Genomic DNA, 14,735 nt, shown 5'->3' on the forward strand with positions numbered 1-14,735 from the left:
CAAGTTTTACAGCATTGCCATGCAAAAGGAAACCTCTTAAAGAGTGCCTTTGATTATTGCGTCAGTTTGCTTGGCTGTAAATCTGCGCGACATCAAAATACGGCGTGACATCAAACGCTGTCACGCTACACTGCTGCTTATTGGAGAAAAGAGCTTGTTAATGGATATGCTAATTATGACAACTGCTCACTACTGAAACATGCAGGGCTACCACTTTATACAAGAAGCATCATTAACTATGAGCATATATTAATTTAGGTTGATGTGAAGTCATTGTTCATTTGATTAATGTATTATGAAAAAAGTCCTAAGTGGTGACAAATCGATGAATCACATCCAAAATAAAAGTTTGTGTTTATGTAATACATGTGTACTCTGCATAATTATTATGTGTATTTTAATAATATAATTTATATTTGAATATAAAATAACTTTGTATTAATTATATATATATTATATGTTTATAAAAAAATAAATAAATATATATATATATATATATATATATATATATATATATATATATATATATATATATATATATATATATATATATATATATATATACAGGTCCTTCTCAAAAAATTTGCATATTGTGATAAAGTTCATAATTTTCCATAATGTAATGATAAAAATTAAACTTGCATATATTTTAGATTCATTGCACACCAACTGAAATATTTCAGGTATTTTATTGTTTTAATACTGATGATTTTGGCTAAAAAAATTAGCATATCATGAAAAGGTTCTCTAAATGAGCTATTAACCTAATCATCTGAATCAACTAATTAACTCTAAACACCTGCAAAAGATTCCTGAGGCTTTTAAAAACTCCCAGGCTGGTTCATTACTCAAAACCGCAATCATGGGTAAGACTGCCGACCTGACTGCTGTCCAGAAGGCCATCATTGACACCCTCAAGCGAGAGGGTAAGACACAGAAAGAAATTTCTGAACAAATAGGCTGTTCCCAGAGTGCTGTATCAAGGCACCTCAGTGGGAAGTCTGTGGGAAGGAAAAAGTGTGGCAAAAAACGCTGCACAACGAGATGAGGTGACCGGACCCTGAGGAAGATTGTGGAGAAGGACCGATTCCAGACCTTGGGGGACCTGCGGAAGCAGTGGACTGAGTCTGGAGTAGAAACATCCAGAGCCACCGTGCACAGGCGTGTGCAGGAAATGGGCTACAGGTGCCGCATTCCCCAGGTCAAGCCACTTTGGGCTACAGAGAAGCAGCACTGGACTGTTGCTCAGTGGTCCAAAGTTTTTTTCCGGATGAAAGCAAATATTGCATGTCATTCGGAAATCAAGGTGCCAGAGTCTGGAGGAAGACTGGGGAGAAGGAAGGTGAAGTCCAGTGTCAAGTACCCACAGTCAGTGATGGTCTGGGGTGCCATGTCAGCTGCTGGTGTTGGTCCACTGTGTTTTATCAAGGGCAGGGTCAATGCAGCTAGCTATCAGGAGATTTTGGAGCACTTCATGCTTCCGTCTGCTGAATAGCTTTATGGAGATGAAGATTTGGTTTTTCAGCACGACCTGATCGATTTGTTGACAGATGTTAACAAATGTTAAGTTATACTTGATTAGTATACAAATGTATTAATATATGTAGAAATTTACATTAACCTAGATTAATAAATGCTCTAAATCTAGTGTTTATTGCAAATAGACTACCATTCTCAAGTTTGGATTAGAAAGATTTTTTGTTGTGTTTTAAAAAAAAACTTTATATTTCAAATGAATGCATTTCTTTTAAACTCTCTATCAAATAATCCTGAAAAAGCATCCTTTTGTTTCCACAAAAAGTTTAAGCAGCTCAGTTCTTTTCAACTCTGATAATAAGATTTCTTGAGCAGCAAATCAGTTTTTTAGAATAATTTCTGAAGGATCAAGGGACACTGAAGACTAATGATTCAGCTTTCACATCAAAAGAAAAAAATATATCTAAAAACATATTCAAATAGAAAATGGTTTAAATTGTAATAATATTTCACAATATTATTATTTTTTATTTAGTTTTATGGTGAGCACTTTGGTGGGCATCAGAGATGTCTTTCAAAAACACACAAAACAGTCCTAATGACCCCGAACCTGAGAACGGAAATACAAACCTGCAATAGTGTAGAGGGCAGTGACCACCAGCATGAGCACAGTGGAGAGGTAGAGATTCCAGCCCAAACAGACCTGGACAAAGATTGCTCCAGAGTACAGATCCGTCTGCAAACAAAGTTTAAGATCACAGGTTGCTCATTCTTACGCAGCAGACTCTATTTTGAAGTGTTTTCATCACTGTAAAAAATATGATCGACACGTTTTGACAACAAACATTGCTTTAACTCATCAAAATATGTAAGTTCAGCAATTTTCTACTTTTTTTTTATGCCATTCATTCAATCAGTCTAATGTCAGTTTAATGTAATTTAAGTCAAAATGGCATAAAGCCTTTATATATAAAGCATTATAAAGGTATTCATAATGCATGGTATAATGCCTTATATATTTTCATCTAACATGTATAATAATGCATATTTGCCTACTTTCTAAAAGCGTATTATAATGTATAATAGTTACTTAGTAACAATTAGTTGTTAATGAAATCATACAATGGATTACAAGGTATAATTAATGCATTAAAAATGCTTAATAATGCATTACATAAAGGCTGCTACAACATTGAAGTCAGCAACTTTTTTAATAGTTATACTGTATATGTGTTTCAACTTGTTAATACAGAAAAGCCATACGTTGTTGGCGTACATTTAAAGGTTTAGTTCCCCCCCAAAAAAACTCTTTACGTCGTTCAAAACCCGTAAAACTTTCGTTCATCTTTTGAACACAAAGAGAGCTTTCTCTCCCCCCATTTACAACTACACAACAACCAATTAAGCTCCAGAAAGGTATAGATAACTCATGTCACTCCAGTGGTTTAACCTCAATTTTATGAAGCGTCGCGACTGCTTGCTTTGTGCAAAAAAAAAAAAAAAAAAAAAAAAAAAAAAAAAAATCCAAACAAACATAATTTACCACTTTAATATTAATCTACATCGTATGCGAGCACCACAACGCATGCGTGTTGTGTTGTTGCATTAGCTAATATTTTGTAAATAAAGTGGTAAATTATGTTTTTTTGTGCCAACGTTTGATACCTATCATTAATGGTTTATAAGCAAGCCAACAAGGAAGCACAAGCTTTTGGGTGTGAGTGTTTTTGTATGCCGGCAGTGAAAAACAGATGTTGAAACCGCTAAGCTACATTCTCTTTCACAACTTCAAATTCCTTGGGTGCAGAAACATGCCAGCACAGCAGTACATGACTCGATAAATGAAGCCTTTGTAGATTAATGTTTGACTTTTAGCTTTGTGTGAATGAGACAGCAAAAAAACATGAGTGAAGTGTGTTTTCATGCTCACTGAGATCTTGGTAAACACAGACAGCATCAAACTGAGAACTGACAAGTACGTTCGAATTCGCTCTCCTCCAAAACGCCGACCTAGATACTCTGGCATTGTGACAATCTGAGAGAGAGAGAGAGAGAGAGAGAGAGAGAGAGAGAGAGAGAGAGAGAGAGAGAGAGAGAGAGAGAGAGAGAGAGAGAGAGAGAGAGGGAGGGAGGGAGGGAGGGAGGGAGGGAGGGAGGAAGTGCAGAAAGGAATGGCATGATTAACGCAAATTAATAGGCAAATCTGGGAAAGTAGCACATGTGGTGAGTTTGTGTGTGAGAGAAAGTGACTGTGAGCCTATAACACATGGCAGCATCAAACATATGTTCTGAATTATTAATTGCCATACTGTATAGCTCATCTGTGAACAGTGATTCGGTGCATGTCTAAAACTCACCCCAGAAGACACATAAACTGGGAGAAAGACCCAGGCAAGAGCCAACAGGGCATAAGTTGCCTAATAGAGAAAAAAACTGTTAGTGCACTGTGGAAAAATCTATTTCTTCATCTATTTATTTTCCAGTAAAACACATTTAAATATCTTATTTTACAACAAGATCATTTTACTTGAAGGGCAAAGCTGCATTAGATATGACAATATATTTGCATTAAATAAACAGTGGCCCTAAAAGGTATTTTGTAAATGAAGACGCATCTATTTTTATATTTTGTCATCTTATCTAATGATACTTGAACAGCTTAAAGGGATGGCTCAATTAAAAAAAGGATTAGTTTATTCACCCTCATGTCATTCCAAACCTGTATGACTTTCTTTCTTTCAAAGCACAAAAGAAGATATTCTGAACAATATTTTGCATGCACACAATGAAAGTTGTGGTCCACAATGACATTGGGCACCATTGACTTTCACTGTATGGAAAGGAAAAAAAAGAAGAAAAGAAAATCACTAAGCCATATTTCAAAATATCTGCTTTTGCGGTCCACAGAAGAAAGTTAGTCACAACAGTTTGGAACGACATGAAGGTGAATGAATCATTTTTCTATAACTGATCTATAACTGTAAGTGCAATCTAAGTGTCAAAATCTTTTTCTTTTCTTTTCTTTTCTTTTCTTTTCTTTTCTTTTCTTTCTTTCTTTCTTTCTTTCTTTCTTTCTTTCTTTCTTTCTTTCTTTCTTTCTTTCTTTCTAGTTGTTGTGGTCTAATTTTAGTCAGAAACATGAGGTTTTATTTATTTAATTTTCACATTTCACATCTGTACACCTCCATAAATTTAGATAACATGCAGGCCTACAAGTAAAAAGACAAACACTATTTAAAACAAATTCTTTGAAAAACAAGTCTTGTGTAGGCCTACTTTTTTTTCTTTTGATTTCGTTTAGTTGAAAACGGTGTTGTGTCAGAAATGTTTCTTTAGATGCAAACTGCAAATAGCAATTAATCACATCCAAAATAAAAGTTTGTGTTAACCGAATGTGTGTGTGTGTGTGTGTATACAGTGTATAATTATTATACGTATATGTATATAAATACACACACATGCGTGTATAGTTAAGAAAAAATATATATAAACAAAATTTTTATATTTACATATAATATGTAAATATAAATATTTAAAAATATATATGAAGACTTCATATGCAAAAGCCTCTTAGTTCGTCTGACGGTTTTCTTCATGGAGGGCCACTATCCTGCAGAGTTTAGCTCCAACCCCAATCGAGATCTTACTAGGCATACTAAACTTCCAGCAGGTGTGTTGAGGCAAGAGCTAAACTATTCACACCCCTGGTCTATACAAATCATTTGCGGTAGAACTTTATTTTACAGTCCTGTTCCCCATGTAGGCTATGATCTACTACTAACTAGGTAACTAGATACAAACCCTGAATCTACCCCTAAACCTAACCTTAACACCGGTAGCCACCTAATATTACCCAGTATTTTCTAAGGTTAGTACACAGTAAGAACACGCACTGTAAAATAAAGTGCTACCGAATATTCAGCACCCATGAAGTTGTTTTAAGACAGAAGCCGGTCTTTTTCTCCCCCTAGTGTTGATCGAATGCTGGTGCATTTAAATGAACGACTAAATTTTCCGTGTTTAAAGTAATAATCAGTTACTGGGATGGGAAAATGAGACGTTTAAAAATGATGTCACTCACATTCCATTCAAATCCAGCCACAGCGATCCCTCCTGCTGCTCCTGTCCCAGCCAGACCGATGAACAGTCCTGACCCCTCACTGCTGGCGAACAGAGAGGCGCCGATCTGCACACATTCATGCTACATGTTAATGAGTTCTCAGGAAGGACAACCTAAAACTTGATTTACAAAAATCAGCTTCACACTCAGTATTTGCAAGATATAGTTGACATGACATGCAAGTTTAACTATTTTGATAAAAAAAAATATTTGTATATAATTATTATAATTACTCATATGTATAATTATTATATACAGACCTATATTTCTATGACCTTATTTTTGTGACCTACTTTTAAGTGATATGATGTGGAATTGTAAAACTTTAATTAATTAAAAATGTATATGCAGGACTAATTAAAGCCACAGTATGTAATTTTTCGCCTAGAGGTTGCTTATTCCGGCCCCACTTTATATTAGGTGGCCTTAACTGTACTTACATCAAAAAATAAGTACAATGTACTTACTGTGTTCATATTGTATTACAAAGCACTTTTGCTGATATTGAGGTGGGATACGGGTAGAGTTAGGGACAGGTGTGGTGGTGTGGGTCAGTTTTAAAGGTGCACTATGTAGTATTTTTGCAGTGAAATATCCAAAAAGCACTAGGCCAGTGTTATATATTTTGTTCAGTTGAGTACTTACAATATCCCAAATGTTTCCAAATATTTGTAAATTGTGAGAAAATTGCTATTTTAACTAAGGACTGGAACGTTTCAGCATAGCGTTTGAGCGAGTCGCATGTCAATCGCGTCATATCTGCGTTACCCTTGGTTTTATTCTGCAGAAGCGCTTTAATCTTAGCAGTATGAACATGTCACATCGTCGCCGAGCGAACGCACAGAGTAACGTCATAACATAATTTTAAACACACTTAAATGTATCTAATATGATAAACAGAGCTGCTGGCTTTTCCTTATAGTCATGACCGGAAAAGCGGAAGTGCGCGCGCCCGGCGACTGTGTCCCGTCCCGTCATAATAAAAGTCCCGGTACTCGCGAGCCGTGTGCTTGTATAACAACTCCAGCGGCCGCGATCAGCTCCACAACACTCGGTCCTGCTCTGTTTTACACTACAGTAACGTTAATAACCACATCCATGAACATCTGCCCGAGTCCTATTTTCCACCGGCTGTGAGGTGATGACCACATTTCCCAAGATACTGCGCTCACACTTGGCGTCATCAAACTACACCTTTGTTTTGAATAGGCGCCCTCCAGTGGACGGAAAGTTGCATAGTGCACCTTTAGGGACAGGTGTGATTTATGGGTGAGTTTAAGGGTAGAGTTAGGGACAGATGTGGTGGTGTGGGTCAGTTTAAGGGTAGAGTTAGGGACAGGTGTGGTGGTGTGGGTCAGTTTAAGGGTAGGGTTAGGGACAGGTGTGGTGGTGTGGGTCAGTTTAAGGGTAGAGTTAGGGACAGGTGTGGTGCTGTGGGTCAGTTTAAGGGTAGGGTTAGGGACAGGTGTGGTGGTGTGGGTCAGTTTAAGGGTAGGGTTAGGGACAGGTGTGGTGCTGTGGGTCAGTTTAAGGGTAGGGTTAGGGACAGGTGTGGTGCTGTGGGTCAGTTTAAGGGTAGAGTTAGGGACAGGTGTGGTGCTGTGGCTCAGTTTAAGGGTAGAGTTAGGGACAGATGTGATTTATGGGTGAGTTTAAGGGTAGAGCTAGGGACAGGTGTGGTGATATGGGTCAGTTTAAAGGAAGGGTTAGGTGTAAGGAAAGTGCCAACTGTGTAATTACAAATGTAACTACAAAAATTAAATACAGATGTAATTACATGCAGGTATTTTTAAAATGTAATGACAATGTAAAAACATGTATACACAATAAGTGCATCGTATCAAATTATTAATTACAATGTTACATAGTAGTTAAGGCCACCTAATATAAAGTGGGTCCCTTCTTTCAAACAAAGGCTAGCTTGATGACGCCTTGATTTTGCGGAGCTTTTATTATGCCACAGATGACCTCTTCTGCTCATACATATGATACATTTGAGTGTGTTGAACATTATGTCATAATGCTACTGTATTCAAATGGTATTCACATAAAGTGATTTAAAGTGACAGAAAACCAGATTTAAAGGGTGATGAATTGAGAAATCAACTTTCCCTTGAGCTTTTGATATATAAAAGTTCATGATAATATAAGAATATGCTGTAAGTTTCAGAGCTGAAAACTTCATTTTTAGTAAAAACAAACAAACAAACAAACAAAAAAGCTTTTATAGACACCAAGCCCATAAAACAATCGTGTACGCATCATCGTGTGGCGAAACACCGCCAATAATCACATGTAATGCAGTAGCCTTGCCCACCAAATCATGGATGCGGTCGGATCACGCTAGCCAGCAGCAATACACATGCCGAAGAAGATAGCAAGATATTGCGCTATTCGTGGTTGTGGAAGAACACAGTCGCTTGATAAGCTTCCTTTGGATCCTAATATTAGGAATGTGTGATACTTCATTTATTTTTAATGAAGTTCCAGCTCACGTGGAGAAGACACTATATGTGTGTTTGCTTAATTTCACTGTGGAATCGTTTGTAAACAAGTCTCAGGTCGAGCTTGATTTGCAGACATATTGCGATTAAAACACAATGCTGTGCCTTCTATATTGGATCCGACAGGAATGGTGCAACACACAAATGTGAGTAAAACGTCTTTTTTAGATGTAATAGTAGTCCCGGGGTAGCCTGGTCTTACCAGACTCTCGTACATTTCATTTGTACAGAGAGTCTGCCCACTCTCCATTGAGAAGGGTTTATTTCCGTGAAGGCGGGTACTCTGTTGAAGTTTAAAACAATTGGATCTGCCCAGAGCCACTCTGGATCTGCCATAACCAATCGCTAACGTTCTGAAAATGACCAGCAGTGTTTTAGCAAAAATGTTTGTCACAAATCTGACAATATAATTTTAACATCAATGTAAACAAACAAAAAAATTAGGGCCGGGACTCGATTAAATTTTTTTATTTAATTAATTAGAGGCTTTGTAATTAATTAATCGAAATTAATCGCATTTTAATCGCATATAAATATTTGACCTGAGAACAGTGAGAAGTAATTTTTCACATGGATTTTAATATACTATTGAATAATGACTCAATACATAAGCTTAATCAACAAAATATTGTTTGTTTATTTCAGTCCAGCAGACCAGTGCAATGTTTGCCATTAAGTGTATCAAAAGCGTATTTGTGATATTTGAGGCTCGATGTGCTGCGGTGATACGCAAATTCCTTGTTGTATAGCTTGCACACAACCATGCTCTTGTCGACGCTTCCATTCTTTCGTTTTTTAAAACAAAATTTCCCATCCACGGGGCCAAGCAAAGCGGTCTCATCAGCTTCTTCGTTCATGTTCACTGTGGTTTGTTGTTGTCGTGACTGACTCGTGTGCGCTAGTTGGTGTTTCAGTATAATCGGTCCCTCGAAACTCATTCATTGAAAAACGTTCCGCGGTGCAAAAATAAGTGTGGTTAAAATTATGTTATTTATTTTTTTGCGTAATTAATTAACGCGTTAAAGTCGTGTAATTAATTAATCTTAATTAACGTGTTAAAGTCCCAGCCCAAAAAAAAAGTGAAATGCAAATATTTAATTACCAAAAACTCTTTGCTTGACATGGTAATATATAGTTATATCAACCTAAAACTTAACATCAAGAACATGCAGGTAAACAAAGACTCCTAAACTAGGGGTGGACATTTATTTTATTTTTATTATTCTTTGTTATTAAAAATAAAAAAGTAGTCTTCATATGAATTAAGTATTCACTGATACATAATAAAGCTACAAAGGTTATTCAGCAAAGAGCACTGAGTGATTTTCTCGTGTTCTTCTGTTGTCTGACAAGCAGCGGCAGGTTTACTGTATTAGCCGTCTGTCACTTTAAGACATAATGCATGGATGTGTGCACGTTTCGCTGTGTGTGTCATTTAGCAGACAGCGCAAGACTGCAAGGAGTCATAAGTAACCGTCATGCCCCGTACACTTTTTACAATGTTGAAGTAACAACACAATGTTGAAGTAACCTATTAAAATCATTCAGATATTGCGTGCCGTTGCGGTATGCATATTGCGATATGTACATATGCGATATTTCGATAATTTCGATATATTGCACAGCCCTACTTGGTATGTATGATAATAAATGCTGCTATAAATAACGGCCCATTTCAAATGTTTACGTGCATTTATTTTAATTTGTTTGATGAAATATATTGCTCTTGTAAATACTTGCCAGCATTTTGAAGAAATACAAGTCTAGAAATGCATCCAAATAACAGCAAAGCAAGCGTACGGTGCTCTGCAGTGGTCAAAAAGGATTATAAACTGTGAATTTTGAAGTGATATATTCTTGGAAACTCAGAGATAATGTTAGTACACTAGTCAACAAAATAATTATATAACATTATTTTAATACAAACATCTTACATATTGTGCCTTTAAAGCCACTGCAAAAGAAAAAGAATGTGATGAAAATGAATCAGACCACCTAAAATATGTGCCTTTTCACCACAATGTCTCCAACCATTAAGATACTTAATTTTGGGGCATTTTAAATTTTTTTTTTATAAATTAATAATATATGCAGAAGGTTTAATTAACATTAATGTTAATGCCTTATTTGGTGTGTCTATAGTTTGCTTTAATACCAGTGGCTCTCTAGCTGCATAAACATAGCCATATTAATGTATTAATCATTCTTTTTTAAATAAATAAATGTCTTTACTGTAATTTTTAATCAATGTATTGCAACCTTGCTGAATAAAAGTATTAATTAATTTCTCATTCCAAATTTTTACCATATGGTAGTGTATCAACAAAAATGTTAAGCAGCACAACATTGTTAATAATAAGGATTAACAATGTTATAATTCACACCGTCATGTAAATGGACAGCAGAAATTCATACAAATTGTCTATTTTTAGTTGAAAACAGTGTTGTGTAAATGGCTCCTCAGAAATGTTTCTTGAAATGCCAATTAGTGTTGTCAAATTGATTAATCACGATTAATCATGAGTTTGTTTACATAATTTATCAATATGTATGGTATAATTTCCTTTTTATTTATATATAAATACACACACTGTAAAAAAAAGGCAAATTTTGAACTTTTGCTTGATGTTTAAGTTATTTCAACTTATGTCAACTTATTATGTTAAACTGACTTTTAAATATGAGTTACATCTTCTATAACTAATAAAAAAGTTTAACATTTCTTAACTTATTTTGATGAGTTAAAACAATGTAAAAACATATGTTGTCATAACTTATTGAACAAATAATTTTTAATAATATATATATATATAAAATATTTATATTTACATATAAAATATATATAGCCTACAATATATACTTGCAAATATTTCTTAAATATGTACATTATCATTAATTAAATGTATGTATGTTTATATATTGCTTCCATTAGGTCAGTTTACATTACTTATCACTTACCGGCCACCAAGCCATATCTCTGCCAGCCAGAAAATATCCACTTAGTGTGTTTCGGCTCACTCTGCAAGATGACTGTAACACACATACAACATTTTAGCTGAAATTGAAATGAGGCATTTCCCACTGTTGTCATAAACATAATCTTTCCTTTGTAATTCCACACTTTACATCAACATGTTCTTAGACACATTTGTGATATTTTTCTTCTTAAGTATCGCTCTTAGAATAAAAGGCTCTATATAGAATGGTAAAGAGTTCTGTCAGACGCTTCATATAACTTTAGGGGTTCCCATCATAGGATAATTATGGATTTAATTTGAATTAGTTTATTAATTTTGTTTTAATTCATTTTTAATTTAAATTACATGCAACTATTATTATACATACTTTATCACTAGGATAAAAAAAAATCATGATGAAAGTTAGGTAAAAGTTTTATCCAATAATTTAAGATTTATTCTTACGCTTTTTCTGCAAAAAGTGTTCTATAAAATTGAATCAAGAATCACGAATCAAGGTTTTTAGAACAACACTGAACCTTTTTTTCTAAGAGTGTAAAACACTGACACATCATAACATATTATTAAACTATCATTTAAAAATATATATATATTGTGTTGCAGCTATACACACACAAATACATAAATACGCCTCACCCATATTCCAACTGCGACGTTCAATAAAAAATATGCTCCGATTACAATGATATCTGATATGCTGAAAGACTGGGAAAGGGCGAAAAATTTTGTGGTAGAGTTAGACGCCATGTCCTGCCTTCAAACACACTACACATAAACTAAGACGACAAAGCAAAGAGGCTAGAAAGACACAAGGTGTTCCGGTCAGTCAGCTCTGTGTGTGAATTGATCATTAAACACATCAGTTTAATGAAGCAAACTTGCACCTACATGAAAACAACAAGGCAGATAAAACACATCCCTAAAGACACACAAACCCTGCTGCTTGCTGTGGTTTCAGAGACTTACACATGCACCTGCACATAGAGACAAACACCCATGGCTACACACACACACACACACACACACACACACACACACACACACACACACACACACACACACACACACACACACACACACACACACACACACACACACACACACACACACACACACACACACACACACACACACACACACACACACACACACTTAGACGTTTAATCAGAGCATTTAGACGTGTGATCTAACTAACCTAATGTGACTGTCAGAGTCTAAAAAACATCCCTAGACACACTTAACTGAGTGAATCATTTACTTAAACACCCACTGGTGCTACCCATTAACACACACACATGCACTAACCATCAGCATCAATCTTACACATGGACATAAGTATACTTACTAGCGATACCTTTAGTGTTTGGGGTCAATGTTTACATCAGCAGTACTTTATTTGACAGTGTGGCACGAGTATTTGCAATCTAATTTCCTTGAAAATGCATCACAGTTGACCCAAGATAAAGTTAATTAGTAAAGAAAACTATTAGCAATTCATTTAATTTTACAGCATATTGGTATGTCGCTTATTCAGCAAGTCTTTGGCTGACTTCTATTCTAGAGTATTTCTTCCTAGTATATCATATTATTTTGGTCTTGGCCGTCTTAAAGGGATAGTTCACCCAAAAAGGAAAATTCTGACATTAATTACTCATCCCCATGTTGTTTCAAACCCATAAAACTTTTGTTCATCTTTGGAAAACAAATAAAGATAATTTTAATGAAATCTGAGATCTTTCTGTCTCTCTATTGATAACTATCCAACTAACACTTTGACACTTCAAAAAGTTCATAAAGAGATCGCAAAACGAATCCATACGAATTGAGCGTTTAGTCCAAATTATTTGAGGACACTTTCTATTGATTAACAGATTGAACTTAGGCTTTTATTCACATGTAAACATTGATCAGCGAACGCTCATCTGAACCTGCTTAATGCGCGAGAACCTCATTGGTTCATGCAGAAGCTCAAACACAGTGTTCTTGTCAAGTGAACATCCTTGAGTGTCCATTGCCACAACTGATGTGTGAGTTGATGAATGTTCGTTCGTTCGTTTATTTATTTATACAGCACCTTACAGACTACCACCGTAGTTCCAAAGGGCTGTACATTGCAGTTAAAAAGAAACCAACAAGACAAAATACAAAACATCCAAGTACTGATGTACTAAAATGCCAGAGAATACAGATATGTTTTTATAAGCGTATGTTTATAAGAAAATAAAAGTTGCGTAGCTTTCAATAGAGGGACGCTAAAAACGCCCAGATTTTATCAAAAAGATCTTAGCCTAGAAATCTAGACACACCCTAAAAATAAAATCTTACTTGCAGCCAGTGTTGTCTAGCAACCGTCCATCTTCCCATAGACTTCTGAGCTGTAAAAACCAAACTCTGGTCAGGCCAATCACATCATGTATAGAGTCGGTGGGCGGGCTTAACATAATGATGGCAGAGTTGCGGAGGTTTCGTGTGCTTCTTGTAAACCAAGAAGCTGATGAACTGTCTTTCGAATTAAGTCTTTCGAATCGGCTTTGGCCGTGATATTATAAATTATAATGTTTAACAATGCTATATTTATTTGATAAATCATACAGTAAAATTGTGATATTGTGAAAAGATGTTCTCTATTAATTTTCCTTCATAAATAATTCTAATATGCCGATTTGTTGCTTATTATCAATGTCGAAAACAGTTGTGCTGGTTAATAGTTTGTGTGATACATTTTTTTAGGATTCCTTGATAGAAAGTGCAATAGCTCTTATTTGGAATACATTTCTTTCTTATTTTACTGTTACTTTTGATCAGTAAACTGCATCCTTGCTAAATAAGTCTTTCAAAAAATCTTTCTAATCCCTTATTTATTATTATGGAAAACCAAAATAATAATTATTACCATCCATGTAATGCAGAAAATATATAAATTATAACATACTTATAGTGGTATTTATTGTACTGTCCTAATGAAGAAAAAAGTCATTGTATTACAGTAATGAGAATCTAATAATGAGAATCCACATTAGGAATAATAACAGGAAAAAAACATCTGGATGCATTACGCTACATTACACTATCATGCAAAAAAAAAAAAAAAAAAAAAAAGGCTGCCCTTAGTGTACCACAATCCTTTTCCTGGATATTTAACTTCTGGAAGGGTTTCATTCCAGCCCCAACACACTGCTGAATTTCTTGATTGAGTTACGTTTAATTACAGTCTGAACTTTTTTCTGCAGGAAGGCAGATCTCCAGGAGTAAATTGTTGGTGAACTAGTGATTAAGGTTTACAGCAGGTGGCGAACGCAAATGTAGCAGATTCCATGTTAGACAGAGCCAGGAACTGGTAGGAGGGTAATTTCCCTGCGGTTAATTTGATAAGAAGTTTTACCTTGCAAATAACTAAGTATAAATTTAGTTATTGCACTCCTTAAAACTGACAGTGCCAAATAAGTAAAGAACGGCCTATTACACACTGACTGATGTGGGTTAGAATGGAGCCCAAATTAGACATCTGCTCTGGTTTTGCTGACACCCTTAGGGAGTAATGTATCATATCACAGACTTTTAATTGTAAGATTGTCACCAAAATGATGTTTGAAATGACAGAGATAGAGAGTAAGAGAGTGATTAAATTATGTGATAATAACCAGAGCAGTATGGCTA

At 35.3% G+C, this 14,735-nt stretch overlaps 1 protein-coding gene across 1 annotated transcript in view; it reads right to left on the minus strand.

Moving 5' to 3' along the window:
- Nucleotides 1–11,856, minus strand: part of slc5a10 (solute carrier family 5 member 10) — a 40,107-nt gene extending 28,251 nt beyond the window's left edge. The window contains exons 1-6 of the mRNA XM_067442147.1: nucleotides 11,715–11,856; nucleotides 11,059–11,130; nucleotides 5,558–5,662; nucleotides 3,834–3,893; nucleotides 3,407–3,511; nucleotides 2,107–2,212 (exon numbers count right to left, since the gene is read on the minus strand). Coding sequence (XP_067298248.1) covers nucleotides 2,107–2,212; nucleotides 3,407–3,511; nucleotides 3,834–3,893; nucleotides 5,558–5,662; nucleotides 11,059–11,130; nucleotides 11,715–11,825 — 559 coding nt within the window. The 5' untranslated portion in view covers nucleotides 11,826–11,856. The remainder of the gene's footprint in view (nucleotides 1–2,106; nucleotides 2,213–3,406; nucleotides 3,512–3,833; nucleotides 3,894–5,557; nucleotides 5,663–11,058; nucleotides 11,131–11,714) is intronic.
- Nucleotides 11,857–14,735: the final 2,879 nt, after the last annotated feature.

This window comes from Pseudorasbora parva, chromosome 4 (genome assembly GCF_024679245.1).
Source record: "Pseudorasbora parva isolate DD20220531a chromosome 4, ASM2467924v1, whole genome shotgun sequence".
Lineage (NCBI taxonomy): Eukaryota > Metazoa > Chordata > Actinopteri > Cypriniformes > Gobionidae > Pseudorasbora > Pseudorasbora parva.